The sequence below is a fragment of the Sebastes umbrosus genome, chromosome 6, assembly GCF_015220745.1.
Source record: "Sebastes umbrosus isolate fSebUmb1 chromosome 6, fSebUmb1.pri, whole genome shotgun sequence".
In the NCBI taxonomy this organism is placed as follows: Eukaryota; Metazoa; Chordata; class Actinopteri; order Perciformes; family Sebastidae; genus Sebastes; species Sebastes umbrosus.
Window position 1 is genome coordinate 18,241,724 of NC_051274.1, and position 17,385 is coordinate 18,259,108.

At 40.4% G+C, this 17,385-nt stretch overlaps 1 protein-coding gene across 3 annotated transcripts in view; it reads left to right on the forward strand.

The window, feature by feature from the left end:
• dock3 (dedicator of cytokinesis 3) overlaps window positions 1-17,385 on the forward strand; it is a 55,600-nt gene that overhangs the window by 13,155 nt on the left and 25,060 nt on the right. For all 3 annotated transcript variants that reach the window (XM_037772845.1, XM_037772847.1, XM_037772846.1), the window contains exons 5-14: window positions 3,106-3,202; window positions 4,781-4,929; window positions 6,994-7,078; window positions 8,413-8,454; window positions 9,530-9,684; window positions 9,825-9,906; window positions 10,002-10,062; window positions 10,146-10,293; window positions 11,361-11,449; window positions 13,989-14,114. In XM_037772845.1, coding sequence (XP_037628773.1) covers window positions 3,106-3,202; window positions 4,781-4,929; window positions 6,994-7,078; window positions 8,413-8,454; window positions 9,530-9,684; window positions 9,825-9,906; window positions 10,002-10,062; window positions 10,146-10,293; window positions 11,361-11,449; window positions 13,989-14,114 — 1,034 coding nt within the window. The remainder of the gene's footprint in view (window positions 1-3,105; window positions 3,203-4,780; window positions 4,930-6,993; window positions 7,079-8,412; window positions 8,455-9,529; window positions 9,685-9,824; window positions 9,907-10,001; window positions 10,063-10,145; window positions 10,294-11,360; window positions 11,450-13,988; window positions 14,115-17,385) is intronic.

Sequence of the window (17,385 nt, forward strand, 5' to 3'; positions counted from 1 at the left end):
CTAGAATCCAACACTATACGACATACAAAGCTATAAGAGAACAAAACATGTCTCGTTGACAAAGTCTGAATATAAATACAAGACAGACTTTAGACTGTGTTGGTCGACTAGTTTGGGTGGGCAATTTGATGATATAGCAATCCCTTAGATATGGCTGACTGTGATTGGCCACTCAAGGTAGTGAGTGACGATATGAGAAGGTGGATCCAGGAGGATGTCAAGCAGCATCCCTGCGTCGCCAAACAGATAGAGCCAGAACAACACGACCTCCTCTCCACCATGGAACCTAGAGAGAGGACCAGATTGTTGTCTTTAGTTCACAGTTGCTTGGTAATGTTGCTTAAAATTAGTAAATACTCAGTACTTTTAATTTTTTCAAGTATTTAATTCACACAGGAGTATACAAAAATAGGCTTTACCATGTGGTTATTTCTTATAGACTTACTATTTATTTATTGAATTATCAGAAAACATGTTATATTGTGATATACTGTATACCGTTAACGAGATTACCTATGTCATGATACAAGATTTAGATATCGTCCAACCCTATTGTCAGGTATTTAATTCTGCCAAAAACAGTCTTTGCCATCAATTATAGACTACAAAAACTTTTTTTGTACTACTTGTATTACTAGCTAATGTACTTCATCACAATATACTTCAATATCGCAATCTAAAAGTACACATAACATGATAGATTTGATCCATGTTGCCCACCCCTACGACCAGTGTCAGTCACACTAAGATTACAGTGAAGGAACACCTTTTCCTGTATATATGCAGGAAACATTACATTATCTGTGTCTGTGACTTTAAATGTGTTTATTATTAAGTAGACACACATTGTAAAAAAGTGAGTTGAATTTATTGCAGCACATTTACTTTTATGTAGGAGGGGAGTGAAGCTCAAAACACTGAAGACGACATCAGCAGTGCTTTCTCTCTACAGATCCATCGCTACCTTTATTGAGACATATTGGAGGATGTTATGAGCAGTGATGATGAAAAACAATTCTGTTTATTTTATACTGGTCAAGAGCTCTTGTTCACTCATTACACAGGGAGTGTGATACAGATTCATCAACTCATCAATGCCAGAGCATGACGATCTGCGACGATCCAATCTTCAAGACAATTAGATGCACGCACACGCTCTTTCACACACACACACGTACACACAGTGACGGTCATGTAGAGTTCCCGTCACAATAGCTGGCCACGGCTGTTGAGGCCAGAATAAAGGCGAAGACAAAAACAGGCAGCAGAGCTCTTTATCAGCCTGAACTCATGGATGTTAAATCTGCAGACTGGGAGCTATGGCTCAGCGTGGACTGGGAGTTTGCTGTTATATCACCACCCTCCAGTTGAGCTGCCACATAGCAGGAAGACTCTCGTTCGCACTCAGACAATTAAAATTGCAGAGTTGGAAATTGACATTATTATACTTCCGCGCTCCACGAGTTGCACTTTGGGAAATGTGCTTTGCTGTCTCTTGGAGTTAATGAGGTGACACACCTACTGCATATCTGTAGTCCTCCCAAAGCCACAGACAATCACCCTGACTCATAGTGTAATGGATGGAGATGCTTCCATTGTTGCAAAAACAAGGATATTAAAGATAATTCTTTGCAGCATAGGCCAGAGCTTAGCGAGCAAAGCACAATGTCTCACAAGAGACCTAACCTTTTGGTTCAATGTTTCCTTATGAGTGTGGTCGCACAGGAAGGATGTGTGTTGTGGTTTTTACTGGAGTGCTCCACCTCCGTTCCTAACTGCAGCCAGAGGAAACCTCATTACTCCTCATGATCTTACCTCTTTGTTTTAAAATGCTGGCTTGAAGCAGTCATGCAGTTATGTGTGTATGTTTGTCAGTCTTTGGCGAGTTACTTGAAAATGTAATACTTCATACATTACATTAGTCATTTTAAAAAAGTTATTACATTACTTATTACTCAACTGCAAAAGTAATCAGTTACATTCCTCGTTACTTTACTTTCGTTACTCGGCTCAACGTTAGCCCTAGGTCATCAAGTCCGTTTTTTTCTTATGCGTTTTTTAATCTGTCATCCGATAAAAAACATTAGGCACAGAAACCTTGCACACTCAGTCCAATGTGTTTTATTATTCTATTTGTTGCAAAAAATCACAATATGAGATTAAACTGAATTAATTACACGGGTGCAATGGATAGCTTTAGTCCAAATAGGGGCTAATGAATGAATGACATTAGCATTAAGCCATCGTTTAGCTGCCTAGAGCACAATCACTACTGTCTAATCTTTCCTACATCTTTTGTTTTGCAACATCTCCGATTACAAGCTGTTCTGCAATCACCTGCGTCAATCTATCTTTAAATTCTACATCTGTATTCTTTTATTTCTTTATCGTAAAGTGCTTTGTGCTGGGAGACGAAGTGAATGTTTATTGTGAATGCCATTTTGGATGATGACGTTTGCACGGACGGTGGCTCTGAGTGGTCAAACAACCCTCTTTTGCCTTTTGACGGATGTGAAAAAAAGCAGAAAAATCAAAACTTTAATAATGTGCAAAGGTTTTGGAGTCGGTGTGTAGATGTGATTGACACAACGTGAGGTTGTGTTTATTTTGAAACGTAATATACGAAATATACTTGGTGTGCAAAGGCCTTCTGTATTCTATGACCACCGTAAAGTGTGTCCACAGGGGCGCCCCCATTGTATGGATGTCACTTTGTACAAGTGGTTGTAGCTATTACGTTATTAGGTGTTTAAAACCGGTGAAAGAAAGGCAAAATACCTGACAATAATTCGATGCTGCATATTTTTGTACAATCTTGTACAATTTCTGATATTGAGACCTTCACTCTAATGTGCATCTGTTGACCTGGAAAAAACAGACTGCATCCAGTAATTATCACATACTTGGCATTTCTCTCACCTTCTTTAAAGACTGAATAACATCACCAAAAAAAATGTATCAGGGGTCAACAGAATTTCAAATTGTAATCCCTTACACTACTCAAGCCCTGAAAAAAAGGTATTCTGCCAACGTTGCATTACTGCCCAACACTTGTGTGTATCATTGTGTGCACTCACATTCATGTACATGTTTGTTTTTCTGCAGGCTGTGCGAGACGGTGGTGCCCCTCGAGGACCCTATTATCACAGAAACCACCTCCACACTGCAGGAATGGGGGGTCCTGTGGAAGCAGCTCTATGTGGTCAGTAGCACTATATTACAGTACATATCACTCATCTTAAAACAAAACACTGAGCAATAAATGTGAGACTGAATCTAACATACACCGAGACTTCCAAGGGAGTTAGGAGAAAAAACAGATTTTCACACAAAGAAATTGCATCCGTCGTTGTTTCATTTGCATCCTCCTGAGGGGTTTTGGTGGAATAAGCTTTTTCAGTATGTTTTTCTCCCTTGCACCTAATTCAACACCTGGTATAACCAGCAAGTGTAGTGAATAGCCTAAAGAGACACAGCCCAAACATACAGTGACAGCTCCTTTAGATATTTCCCCATAGCATGTCGTTCTGACTGTCACCCTACATTTTCATATACTATCTGTGTAGGAGCAGAAATGGTGGTTGGACACAGATAATGGCCTACAGACCTGTCGTATGCAATTTCATGCTGTGTCATTCAGCCATTGATTGATTTAAGCCTGCCTCTCGTAGTTTCTGCATCATCTTAAGATCCAGCTCAGCTCGCCACCTTCAGTCAGCCTTTACTTGCCGGGCAAAAGTGATTACTGGAAACCTAAAGCGTCCTTAATCCTGCAACGTTGTCAAGGGGGCGGGCAGAAGTGGTTGGTAGGGTTTGGAGTTTGGAGCTGAGTGGATACATTGCGGAGCTTGCAGCGAGTTTTTACATAACCTCTCACTGAGGACTGCTCATGCTCTGAGCAACTAAGGAGCCCGAGGCATTGGTGTGGTGATGTAACTTCCTCTGAAGCTCGACTAATGTGAAGCGCTGATTTAACAGTGCTCGTTTTGGTGCACACCCCCTGTGTGATATGGGCCATGTTGCCACAGTTGCATCCATAATAATAGGATGTAGCATTGGCTAGATGTTGATGCATTTCACCTTATTGTTGCCAATTACAATTCATGGTATTACTTCAGGGAGCAATGGCCTAAGCATAACTGTGTATCTGTTATAATGTTTGTAATTAGCCCCGCAGAATAGACACCCGAAAGGGCTCATCAACCCTGACAAAAATCTTTGTTTTTCAGCAGCCTTTGAGAACATGCAGTGTTTATCCTCATTAAATTTACATTGTGGTGCCGCTTAATCTTTGAATTTATGTAAACAAACCTGGGCGGTAATGTGGGCTTGTCATGCCATTAGGGAGAACAGAAAATGCCTGAATTAAAAGGGTTGTCCTTGGTCTACGAGAAACGAAATTCATTACCGTGAGGAGGTCAAAGCAGACTTGCAAGGGGAATTTATTTTTTTGTTTCATTAACAAAACCAGTGGGCTTTAAATATTAGTAGCGACACATATTTGTTCTGCTACCTGCATAGGCAGGCAGAAGTGGTTAGTACGTGTTTTTTTTTGTCTTGATCATACGCTAACTGAATGTACAATTAATCAGAGTCTGATAACAGAGAACCAGCTGCATGTAGACTCTTATTTTTCTCACTGCTTTGTAGTTATAGAGTGATACTAAACAATTAACAAAACCGATGATATGAAGTACATTCTGGATTTGTCTTTTACATAAAGGCTGCAGTAGGAAGAGATCACATATCCTAACTAAGTCTTTTTTGGCTGCTTCTACAGAAACACAAGGTGGATCTATTCCATAAGCTGCGTCATGTGATGAACGAGCTCATCGACCTGCGTCGGCAGCTGATCCAGGGTCACCTCGCCCAGGACCAGACTCGTGAGATTAAGCGGCACATCACTGTACGGCTTGACTGGGGCAATGAGTGAGTTACTCTTGTACTGAGTGCATTGTATCAAGATTGGCTACCAGGGAATACAATATTTCTTTAGCACCGGAGAGATCTACAACACTGGATGAGTGGGTGCGAAATAGCATCGTCTATGATGTAATTTTATGGTCATTTAGCAGATGAGTGAATCTCAAGCGGCTTAAAGTCAATGCACATCCCCCTGGAGGAACTGTAAAGCCATATTCTTACTGTTGCCAGTTTTAAACTTCATCCGACTGAGCTGTGACAGGCATCCATAACAGAGATAAAGATGTGAGGGCTCTCAGGAAGAGCTTAATGTGGAGGGGGGCATCTGTCAGTTTATTGTAAGATTCATGGCACACTTGCACATAAAAATACACTTGAACTATACCGTAAGTGTTAATGTGAAAAAACAAGAACTCAGAAGTGGAGCCTGAAATTCACTGTATTTTGTTCACCATGCGTGTTGAGGTCAGGGCTCTGTAGTGCACACTGACCTGAGAGCTGTAGTGATCTGATTTCATGGTCAGATCCCAACAGCGCTGATAGTTCTCCATGATTTGAGGCTGCACTATTTAGTTTAAGAGACTGGTTAGAGTATGATATACAACAGCATGAACCATAAGTGTAAGGCAACATTTACTCCAGTACTGTACCTCTTTAATCCCTTAGCCTCTTTGGTGGGTTTCTTTAATACAAACTCATGTTGAGTGGTTAAGTACATTTCAAACCCATAAATCCCAATTCCAGATCCAAATATTTCCAAAGTTGCCAAAATTGTCTTATGCACAAAACTAATCTGAAATAGTCCGTTGGATGTGATGGTTACATGGATGAAAAATTTAGTTTTCTGTTTGAATATTGCATTCAGTATCAGACTGATATCAACACATAAAACAGCAAACTGCACAGAATACAGTTTATATGAACACAAGTTTAAGTGGTTATAAGTAGACACACTTATCTTGTGTATTTCCATTTTTGTTAGATTATATTTTTACTCCACTACCTTTACTTATATTGTCAACATTGTACCCATGTGACAGCTAATTGTTTGGGGAGGAACAAACAACAATAATAATAATTGCATGATGCATTGCTGGAATTTAAATTAACACTGCCTAATGATAATGATGATAATACAATTAGTACCCATTTTGCGGAATGGCCTCTTTTAGAGTGATATATTATATACATTGCATCATTGATTATTGAAATGATGCATTAACATATTAATATTAGCATTTTAATGTTGCAGCTGGTTGAGGTGGAGCTACTTTAACAACTTTAAATACTGTTCAGTAGTTACTAACTAAACCTATGACAAATGCATGATGTTTGATAAAGTAATCTTGTGTTTTGAATGCAAAATATTGAAGCAAAAGTTTGACATTTTGGGAAATATGCCTATTACCACTATATCTTGGCCCTGAGCAGTTTCCAGGCAACCATTGGAGACTCCAGGAAGTTAATATGCTTAGCCAAGAGATAGTCTGGCACATAAACCCCCCAGTAAAACAGCAAACTTTAATTTTTACAGTTCAGTTATTGTGAGGATTTAATAAACTGTGTGAATTAGTGAGCTTTAAAGGTGCTAGTAGGCAGATTTATGGCTAGCTACATTCACACTAACCGTTGTAATAAACAGTTGTAGAGAGTGGTATCAACCTTCTCATCTAACTCTCCGCCAGAAATCGAATAAACACATTTCCCAAAATGTCAAACTGTTCATTTAATATGTAAACTAGTAACTAGATAAATGTAGCGAAGGAAAAAGTACAATATTTTTCTTCTGAAATGTTGTGGTATAAAGTATCAGACAGCAACAGAAATACAATTATTAGACCTAAGTACAGTACTTAAATAAATGTGAAAAGGCATGTTTATAAAGCAATGTTTTAAGATTTAATTTGAAAGTTGAATGAGACACATTCTTATCATCTTTAAAAACTAACTCCAAGTGAAAAAGAACACTAAGATTTTATGTGTAGAGTTCAACATTTGATACCCTTTTGCGAAAAGTTGTGACAATTTTTTGTCTTCTTTGTTATACATCCCTAATCCCTCTTTCACCAGGCACCTTGGCTTAGACCTTGTTCCCAGAAAAGAGTTTGAAATGGTGGATCCAGATCAGATCAGCATATCAGAGCTACACAAACTGGTATGTTGGATGGGAATATTCTTGAACCAGTGCATGCTATGCAAATTCACCCATTGAATTATTGAATGCAATGAATTAATAAACTAAATGTGCATTCTGTGAAGGATAAAAATGCAATTAAGTGCATATACTGTACTACACCAGATAAACTATGTATATCTATTGCAATGACTCAAATGATGCTGTCTTTACACACTGTGAGCTTTTTTTTTTTGTCATTGCACAGCTTAGTTTTGCCTATAGGAATGTGTTGTTGGATGTGTAGGGATGTGTGAATGTACCGATTATCAAATCATCCATAAGAAGGTGACTCACAAGAGAGAGAGAGCGATTCAGCTGTTAGAGCCGCCTCATGTGACCTATTCTTTATGCTTATCTTACCGCCATATTGAGTGTGTCCCTTCTCTTGCATGCACGTGACTCTCACAAGCGTGATTGCCAGCTAGCAATGCAGACGTAATGCAAAGTGACAGTCCCAGGTGAGGCTATGGGAAAATACATACAAATCAATTTTTTATTGTTATTTAAAAAAAATAAAATACATATTTTACTCTTGGCTGCTTTAATCCAACTACCAGACTACAGACATATTTCTATAAATAAGTTATGCCTCAAATGTATTTTGGCTTCAGTGACATGGGACTTTCAAACGTATACACGCAGAGAGAGAGAGAAAGAGAGAGACTTACTGAAGCAGATCCAATTTTAGAAATATGCGATTACAGCACAGATGTTATGAAATCTAATGTAATACTGCTGGAGACTGTTATCTAGGAGGGAGATCCTTTCTGGTCAGAAGTTGAAGCTCCATATGCTGATCAAAACACTCTCCAACTGCCCCGCAGCCTCCCATTATCCCATCGCCATGTTTCTCAGCTTTGCACGCAGAATGTTTGTGCACTAAATGCTCTGTCCAGAAACAACAGCGTAGCTCTTCCTTGCCAAAAAGCCTCCTGACTCTGTCGATGAAAGTGAGCTTGTTTTTGGCAGGGCACAAGGCCTTGGCACCTCTTCAGGTAGGGGAGTAGAGGAGTTCTTTTTAGGCTGCTGAGCAGAGAGGTGTGTGTGGGCGATGCTGGCTTTGTCCTCTCCTCTCCCACACGCTCACGTTTTGCCTCATGTGGGCTTCTTTTAGCGCTGCAGGAGCAATAGTATAGCCACTCTGCAACATACGTAGGTGAAATTTTGTCAGATTTGAATCATCGAGCGGGGCATCGCTCAGGTAGTGCGTGTCTGAAGCTGCTATAAGGTAAATAAGTTCATTGCTGTGTGGGAAGAGTAAAGAATGGACTGACTGATCTGACATCTTTCCTTTGAACTTCGCTCTTTTTTAGCACGTATCCAGCAGACACTGTGGTCAGCAAAGCACAACCCAGGTATAGTCTTGTTTACCAAAATCATCAGACCCTTTCATACTGTGCCAGTCTCTTCATCTGTCGTTTTTATATTTCACTCTGTACACTCAAGTCAGCGAACTCATTACCTTTAGATCTGGTGATCTAGGAAGTTCTCTAATTGCACTGAGGATAAAAGCTTGTAGGGTTAGAAGACCTTGATATAAAATTCAAATTATAAGGTGTCACTGCCATGCTCCATAGGAACCTCACACCAACGCTGCCAGAGTGTGAGGGTTGATTCCCACTGGGACCACATATGCCCCAAGTTGTATGCACAAATGGTGCTGTATAGGGCTCTTTACATAGTTGTGTCCACTGAAATTAATTTCTGTGGAAACACCAGTTTAAAGACTTGTAGCATTTTGACTCCCACTAAGGGATGTAGTATTTTAATATGTCATTTGTTCTTCTTCTTCTTATTTATTCATGTAAACTCTAGTATATCTCCCATAAAGGCTAGATTAAGCTCATATTTATTGAGAGAAGGCCTTAAAACCACAACATTTCGTTTGTACACATTGGCTTATGTACAGACTATATAACGTTAATTATTGAGCTTTAGATGTGCTGGCCCATGGATTTTGTTACTTTTGGACAGACTAGCTGCTTCCTTCCGTTTACAGTCTTTGTGCTAAGCTAAGTTAACCGACTGCTGCCGGTATCTTCATATTAAACAGGCAGATTTTCTCATCTAACTCTAGGCAAGAAAGCAAATTAGAGCATTTCCCAAAAGTTGTCATACATCATATAAGTAGAGAAGTTTACATCACAGGAATGCACCCTCCCTGCATCCCCTAACATCAAATACAAACCCACCAGAGCTGCAGTTTCTATCATTCATTCATCATTTCTTGTAATATGCATGGCTAGTGATAGCATGTACATGTGACAGGATGAAATATACTGTAGAGCATATATCAATGAATTATTCACCCCTTATAGAACCCCCATTGATCTGTTAAATAAGCTTATCTAAATACAGAGCGGCAGGTACTTGGCCTGGCTCGCAGTAAGGACCCGTCTTGTTAGCGGTCACTTTCTTCTCCGTTCCCAGGGTGACAGCACGAGACAGCGGCACGGTGACGGTTGCCGTGTCCCCGTGTCGCACCACCTCTTCATCAATCTGAAGAGCTTTACTTACAACAGCATCAGCGAGGATGCAGACGTCTTCTTCTTTCTATATGATACTCGTGAGGCCAAACAGATCAGGTATGTAGGGGAATCTCAGTGCACTGTGCATGCAAGGGCAATCACACACGTGTCTGCACACTATCTCTGACCAGCAGATTGACTGAGGCATTTTGTGGTTGACAGACACTCTGAAACTGTGAACTGGCTTTTTTTTGCAGTGAGAAGTTCATGGTGAAGCTGAACAAAAATGGAGGACCAAAGAATCCAGAAAAGGTTGATCGTCTGTGTGCTCTCTTCACGGTAACATATTTTCCCTTCTAGACATTAAATGAAAATATTCTTCTTTCTATCTTTCAACTCTTCCGCTAACATATTTTCATCCCATTTCTCTTTAGGACCTGAGCAGTAAAGACTTGAAGAGAGACCTGTACATCGTTGCCCATGTCATAAGAACTGGTAAATAAAATAGAGTGTTTAATGACAGAGGTTTGGTTTATCAGTGTTTCTTCTTAGCGCGTCCCTCTCCTTTTTGTTTCCAGGTCGTATGCTACTGAACGACTCAAAGAAAGGCCCACCTCATGTGCAGTACAGACGACCTTATGGCTGCGCTGTTCTTGCCATGAGTGATGTTTTCCACACCATCACAGACCTCAAAGAGGAGAAGGACTTTGTGCTCAAAGTTTATACGTGAGTATACGTGTGAAGCTCTTCTTCTTGATTATAAATTCAGCCGCTCAGAAACTAATTCCTCTGGCATTTTAAAGTGTGAAACAGAACATTATCACAAAAATGGTCTGCCTAGAAGTTGCATAGCTTCTGTTCTACTCGAAATTGAGTTAAAGAGTCTATGCAGTGAGGCGGGAATGTGTGAATGTTCTGCAAATGTGGTGCATGACAACCTAGTGCTTCAGTGTTGATGCCTCGTGTGTTTTGACCAGAATGATAATGAAGTGTCCTCTGGAAAATCAATAGCTGCTCACCCCGGGCCTGAGATAGGGCACTTGGCGTGTTGTGAATCTGGCTGCTTCTGTTAGTCTTTGCCACAAAGAGCCACTCCTGTACGCTGGCCAACCCCAGTGAAGGAGGGAGACGCATAGAAGGAGAGGGGAAGAGGCAGAGAGAGATGACACTTAGATAATGGAGCAAAGTTAGAGGACAAAAACCACCAAGCTCAGCATATTCTCTTGTCAGTCAACAGCTAGAATGTCTCCTTGCGTCGGCACTGTCCTCCTCAGCGTCCGCTCCGGGTCAGAGGTCATTCATACGCTTTGCCATTCCGTTGTGTGTGTGACATTTTTCTAGTGTAGTATTTTCAGGATAACTTTACAGCTCAGTGTGAAATACAGATTTCCAGAATAGAAAGCTGTCGTTTTTATTGGATTCCTCTGCTGAGGCGAAGAGCTCTTCCCTTTAAAAAGCAAGCAGTGATTCAGTGCTGAGCTGCCTCCAAACTGTCGGCTCCTATAACGCTCCAGTCTGTGCGTTTCCCCATGCCATCCCAGGGGCCTACGGGCCCACAGTAATGAAAAAGGCTGGTAGAGAGCTGGCTGTCAGGTTTGCTTAGTGAGCTGTGCATTTGGGCTAATGTGCTGCTTGATAGCACCTCCCCCTGCTGCTACCTTTTCTCCAGGAGGAAATCGGCTCTGGGACACATGCTGTTCATGTAGTCCCCATGCACACAATCCCGATCCCTCCATCTGGACCCACTAATGGGTGTGTTGTTAACAGCCCCACCCAACTATCTTTCTCTCCAGATGCAACAATGAGAACGAGTGGTACCAGATACAGGAGAACATCATCCGCAAGTCCAACACCAAGTACTCAGCTCCCAGCACCAACTATGGTAAATATGTTGTCTCTACAGATCTGTTACCTGTTCGGTCTCTCCAGGATTAGATTTAAAACCTTCTTTTCTTTTGGTTTGAATTTCCATCCATCCATTATCTGTAACCGCTTATCTTATTCAGGGTCGCGGGGGGGCTGGGCAAAGGCGGGGTACAGACTATCACAGGGCTGACACATAGAGACAGACAACCATTCACGCTCACATTCACACCTACGGGTAATTTAGAGTCAAGAATTAACCTAACCTGCATGTCTTTGGACTGCGGGAGGAAGCCGGAGAACCCGGAGAAAACCCACACTAACACGGGGAGAACATGCAAACTCCACACAGAAGGGCCCCAAGCTGGGTTTGAACCTAGGACCCTCTCGCTGTGAGGCAGCAGTGCTAACCACCAGGCAGCCCTGGTTTGAATTTAAAGACAAAAAAGTCAAAGTCAACATTTGTTACTAATGTTTTTATCCAAAGCAGCTCACAGTGAGTAAGCACGTAGGGGTCCAGGTCATGTGACTGCTGATAAATATATATTGGTTCAAGAGTAGGATATATGCAATTGTGTTTTGGTATCTCAACATATAGACAGTTTTTGGTTTGCTTTTTGGCTAGATTTCCGCCTCCAGTCGAGTACTATGGAGATTAATGGAACTTCATTTGCTCAAAGCATCGCAAAATTAAAAATTCAACAGCAACACGTCTTTCTAGACACAGTGCCATAGTGAACATGCTGTCTACAGTTTTTATAGGGACTATTTCCTTCGTAGAAATTAGTTCCAAACAAAATTGTGCCTATGAGGTTTGTTTATTATTCTCAGAAAACAGGACATTGTTTCAGGAAAGACACGTTGCTATTGACGACTATATAAAATAAATAAAACCAAAACGATCGACATCTTATTATTATAATTTTTGTAATATATGATAACCTTTTCAGATCTCATGAATTGGACATTCTTTGTCATGATATAGTGTTGATCACTGTGAAAAGTGTAGCGTTTATATGATAATATCTACCATGAAATGATAAAAATGTATCGACTATTAGAGATTTTCATATATTGTTTATATTGAGGTAACTATTCCTTAAACATCTCTGGTTGTATTAGGTTGTTGCTTGCAGTGTTGAAAATTAATGAGCAGGACTGCTTTAAAGAAGTTTTGGATTTACAATATTTTTGCATCGCTGTGTGTTTTCAGAGTTAGATTGAAAAGATCGATACAACTCTCGTGTCTGTATGGTAAATAAGAAGCTCCAGATAGTATCCAGTTCACTTAGCACAAAGATTAGTAACAGTGAGAAGCAGCTGGCTCTGTCCAAATGTAAAAAACATGCCTACCAGCACCTCTCAAGCTCATTAGATAACCCACAGTATCTCTTTTTTTAAAATTCTGAACAAAAGCACAAGTGTAAAAATTACACTTTGTGGTTTTACGGGAGGATTATGTGGGGGGACTATTTCTGTAGAGAAATTGAACTTGTCCTTAGCTAAGCTAATCGACTGCTGGCTGTAGCTTCATATTCAAAGTACAAAAAAGAGAGTGGTATCAGTATTCTCTTCTATCTATCGGCAAAACAGCGAATAAGGCTGCCGAGTATTTTCTCAATTACTGTAATTGTTTGCTCTATGAAATGTCAGAAAATAGTTCCCAGAGCCCTGTCCAAAGCTCAACGATGTTTAATGCCAGCCAAATATTCACATTTGAGAAGATTTAGAATTTTTATTTTGTTTTAAAAATCGTCAAATGATGATAAATTGATTATTAGAATTGTTTGCTTATTGATCAATTAACCAATTAATCAAGTAATGATTTCTGCTCTGAAAGCGAATAAGCATATTTCCCAAAATGTCAAACTATTCCTTTAATTCATTGAATCAGACATAAACAAACATTCCCCTCAGATTAATTTATCTATAAATTGTTTTACAACAGAGGATAGTATAGAAACTATACACTGATATTTATCAATGTCAATTAAAATGACCTCACAGTATATCACCCTACCCATAACTGTCACTGTGATAATAATCACCTGAAGGAGAAAACACATCAACTCAGCCGTTGAGTTAGCTCCTATGAAAAGATAATGCAGGTCAATTTGGCCTCACTGTAAACGTGAACACTCCTAATTCACGATCACTTTTTTTTATGGTGCATCTCACAGTTTGATATATGACTCATGCCACGCAAAAATCTGTCACTAAATTTGTGTGGTATCCATATTTTTTCTTGCTTCTTTGCGTAATTTCACTACACCATTTCTCCTCCCTGCTCTGTTGTCCCTGGCTCTGAACACGTCTCTCCATCCACTCTCGTGTCTGTCTTCTCCTCCCCCACGTTCTGACTAATGTCCTTTTAATACCCCTCTGTCCCTCCCTTCTCACATCTCCCTTCTTCTTCTTCTTCTTCTTCGTCCCTTCGCTTTCTTTTCTTCAATTCCACTTTCCTCCCACAACCCCACACCTCTTCATTTGCCCTTTCCCCCTCTTTTACACACACACACACTAACATGGCCACCCTTCCACCCCCTTCCTGCCCTCAGGCCTCATCATTTCCCTGCAGTTGCTGCGGGGTGAGTTGGAGCAGATCAGACGGGAGAACCAGGCTGTGTTCAACAGGGCCCTGGCACTCACACGCAAACTGGGTTTCCCAGATGTCATCCTGCCAGGTAAGGAGGCAAAGAGCAGTGGGCGGTAATGGGGACAGAGAGGTTCAGGGAGGAGGTGGAGACCAGAGGCCAGATGGCTTGGAGGAATGAAACGAGGGGACGGTCACATTCAGGGTACAGAGGATGCAGATGAAGGAGGACAGAGACGGGGCAAAAAGGATGTAAGAAAAGCAAGAATGGGGGTTAAATATTTAATACAAGTAAACAGCAGGAAATGATGTTGGAAAGATGTAGGAGAGCAGAGTGTACTGGTACAATACTAGTTGCCTCTTGTTACATATCTGATGTCTATGAATTGTTGAAGTTACACCAAAGAGACATTCCTCCTTTAAACTGTATGACGTCCGGGCCACACTGCCTGTGTGTGCGTCACAGAACTTCTTGCTTTTTATTTTGGCACTCATGTTAACAGGTTAGAGCGGCCACACAGCCCACAGGAACGGTGCTGCTCGTCTTTGTGTCAGCTGCGTTTTCTTCTAGAGATTCAGGGTCTTGCCTATTTTTCTGCATGCCGCACGCGGTTCACAGCAAAGATAGACAGTGAAACAGTGGTGGAAGAAGTATTCAGATATTTTACCTGAGTAAAAGTAACAGTACCACAGTGTAAAAATATTTACTTAAGTAAAAGTACAAAAGTATTAGCATCAAAATATACTTTAACTACCAAATGAAAAAGTACTCATTCTGCAGAATGACCAGTTTCAGAATGACATAAATATATATAATATTACTGTATTATAATTGATGCATTTATGTGTGAGTATCACTTTAATGTTGCAGCTTTTAGCTTTTCTTACCGCTGGTAGGACACCGGTGTGCTCATGCACTACTGTCAGGATATAGTGACCGTTTTATAAAAATAACTTTTTTTAATCATATTTGCTCCAATTCTACCCACTGAAGCTTTAAGTTCAGTACTTGAGTAAATGAACTTCATTACATTCCACCTCTGCACTGAAAATGATCTTTTGACCGTCTTGACATCAGACCAGCAACATTACTACAGTTTCAATGTCTATATCTGTAGAATATGTCACATACATGAAAACAAGTAAATGTATATTTTTTTTAACTCAACACTTCCTTATTTCCATATCAAAATAAAAGTCCTCTAGCGTTTTTTCTGTGGACCGAATTCCTTCATTTGTTAACACAAGGCTTTTATTCTGAAATATTTGCAGTGTGACTTTTTGTTGTAGATTATTACTATTATTTACAAATGGGCACATACTTCTTAACTTTTTTTCTATCTAAAATGAATATAAATGACATTCATAATTAAGTGAAATGGCCATTATGAAAGGTAAACTCTATGTAGAAAGAAAGGGGCTGGCAGCAGCAATGCTGCTGGTGTGGACACCACACACATGAGAGACTACCTAACTGTATATAAAGTAGTTCAAACTAGACACAAGTCCACCTGCTACAATAGTAAATGTAAATGTGACACTTACACATTGATGCATCAGTATTGACAAGTACGATTTTGAATGCAGGACTTTTACTTGTAATGGACTACAAGTTGTTGTATTGTGATTAGTACTTCTTCCACCGCTGGTATTTGGGAGGCTCTCAGATTTGTCACTCCCTGTTTGTGTGAGATCGGCATTTAGGTCAGGTGCAGAGCAACTTATGAAGAGCAGAGGTCTTCAAAGATAACTCAAAGAGAGAGAGAAAGGGAGAGGTGTGTGTTTATTTCGGTATATTTCATCAGATATCATTGCTCTGCTTTCTGTCTACTGAGAATGTATGATCCTCTCCTCTCCTCTTCTCCCATCTCCTCTCCTCTCCTCTCCTCTCCTCTCCTCTCCTTTCCTCTCCTCAGTTCTCCTCTCCTCTCCTCTCCTCCTCTCCTCTCCTCTCCTCTCCTCTCCTCTCCTCTCCTCTCCAGTTAGCCTGAAATACCTCCCAATATCACCTCTTGTGACTCATCCGTCCCCAAGGAAATGACTTGGATATAAATAACTATAATCTGATTTTATAAATAACTGCAATATCTTCCTCCACTGTTGCCACTGATATTTATTGCATTAAACACTGACCTCACAAAAGGTGCTGAGGCAGTCATGAGCTACAGTGTATCACAGCTCAGCAGGGTCATTTCTCATCGACAAGAACAATGACGCGTGGTGCACATCTTAGTCTTAATTTATGTTGACCACTCGCTGTTCGTCAGTGGAGCAGAGGCTGACATGTACATTATAACTTATTAACATCACCAAGACAGGAGACATGTTTGTTCTCATAGTTTGGGAATTTTTTATATATTTTTGTCCTATTGTTGTTTCTAGCTTGAACCTCAAAAGGCAATGATTTTGCGCATGACTTCCTAGCTAATGTATCAAGCTCAGTGGGCAACTCCGGGTCTGAGAAGTGAAGCCAATGCAGAAGTGCCTTAAACTTGCATTCTTTCTAACAGCCAGCAGGGGGCGACTCCTCTGGTTGCAAAAAGAAGTCTGATTGTATAGAAGTCTATGAGAAAATGAGCCTACTTCTTACTTGATTTATTAACTCAGTAAACATTGTAAACATGAGTTTATGGTTTCAATCGCTAGTTTTAAGTCTTCTTCAATACAGCATGATGTTCATTTGGTAAATTATGGTCCCATTTAGAGTCAAATAGACCATAAAGCAGGGTATGCTTTAGGGCGTGGCTACCTTGTCATTGACAGGTTGCTGCCACGGCGTTGTCCGGTCTTGGAGTTGTCCGTGTTTTCGTCTTACACTTAAACCCTTTAACCATGTGTTTTCAGTTCATGAAAGTTAATTACAACCTTTTTGGTCTCCTAAAATTGTCTTATCCAGCGTTCAGTTGTACTTAGCTCTACCCTCTTGTGTCACTTCTGATTGCAAAAAAACAAGATGCCGAAGACCAAAAATCAACATAGTGACGGCCAAAATGCCAAACTTGAAGCTTCAAAACAGCAATCCGTGCACCAATGGGTGACATCACGCTGACTATGTCCACTTCTTATATACAGTTTGTGGTCAAGCTTAAAAGAGTGCAAATTTAACATTGCACTCCTATAACATTGTCGAACTCACAAAGGACAAAAAAAAATAAATAAAAATCGATGCAGCAGAATCAGAGATATTGTCTTTTTTTTTTATTCCAAGCATTCGTCTTCCTTGTCAAAACCTGATGCCTAAATTATCCACAATGCAACTTGCCTGACGTCAGGTGTGTTATGCTAATAGCTGCTAATGAATGTAGCCTCGAGCCCCTAACCTCAAGCAGAGATGAGGAGTGAGCTACAGAGGTCTAGTAAAC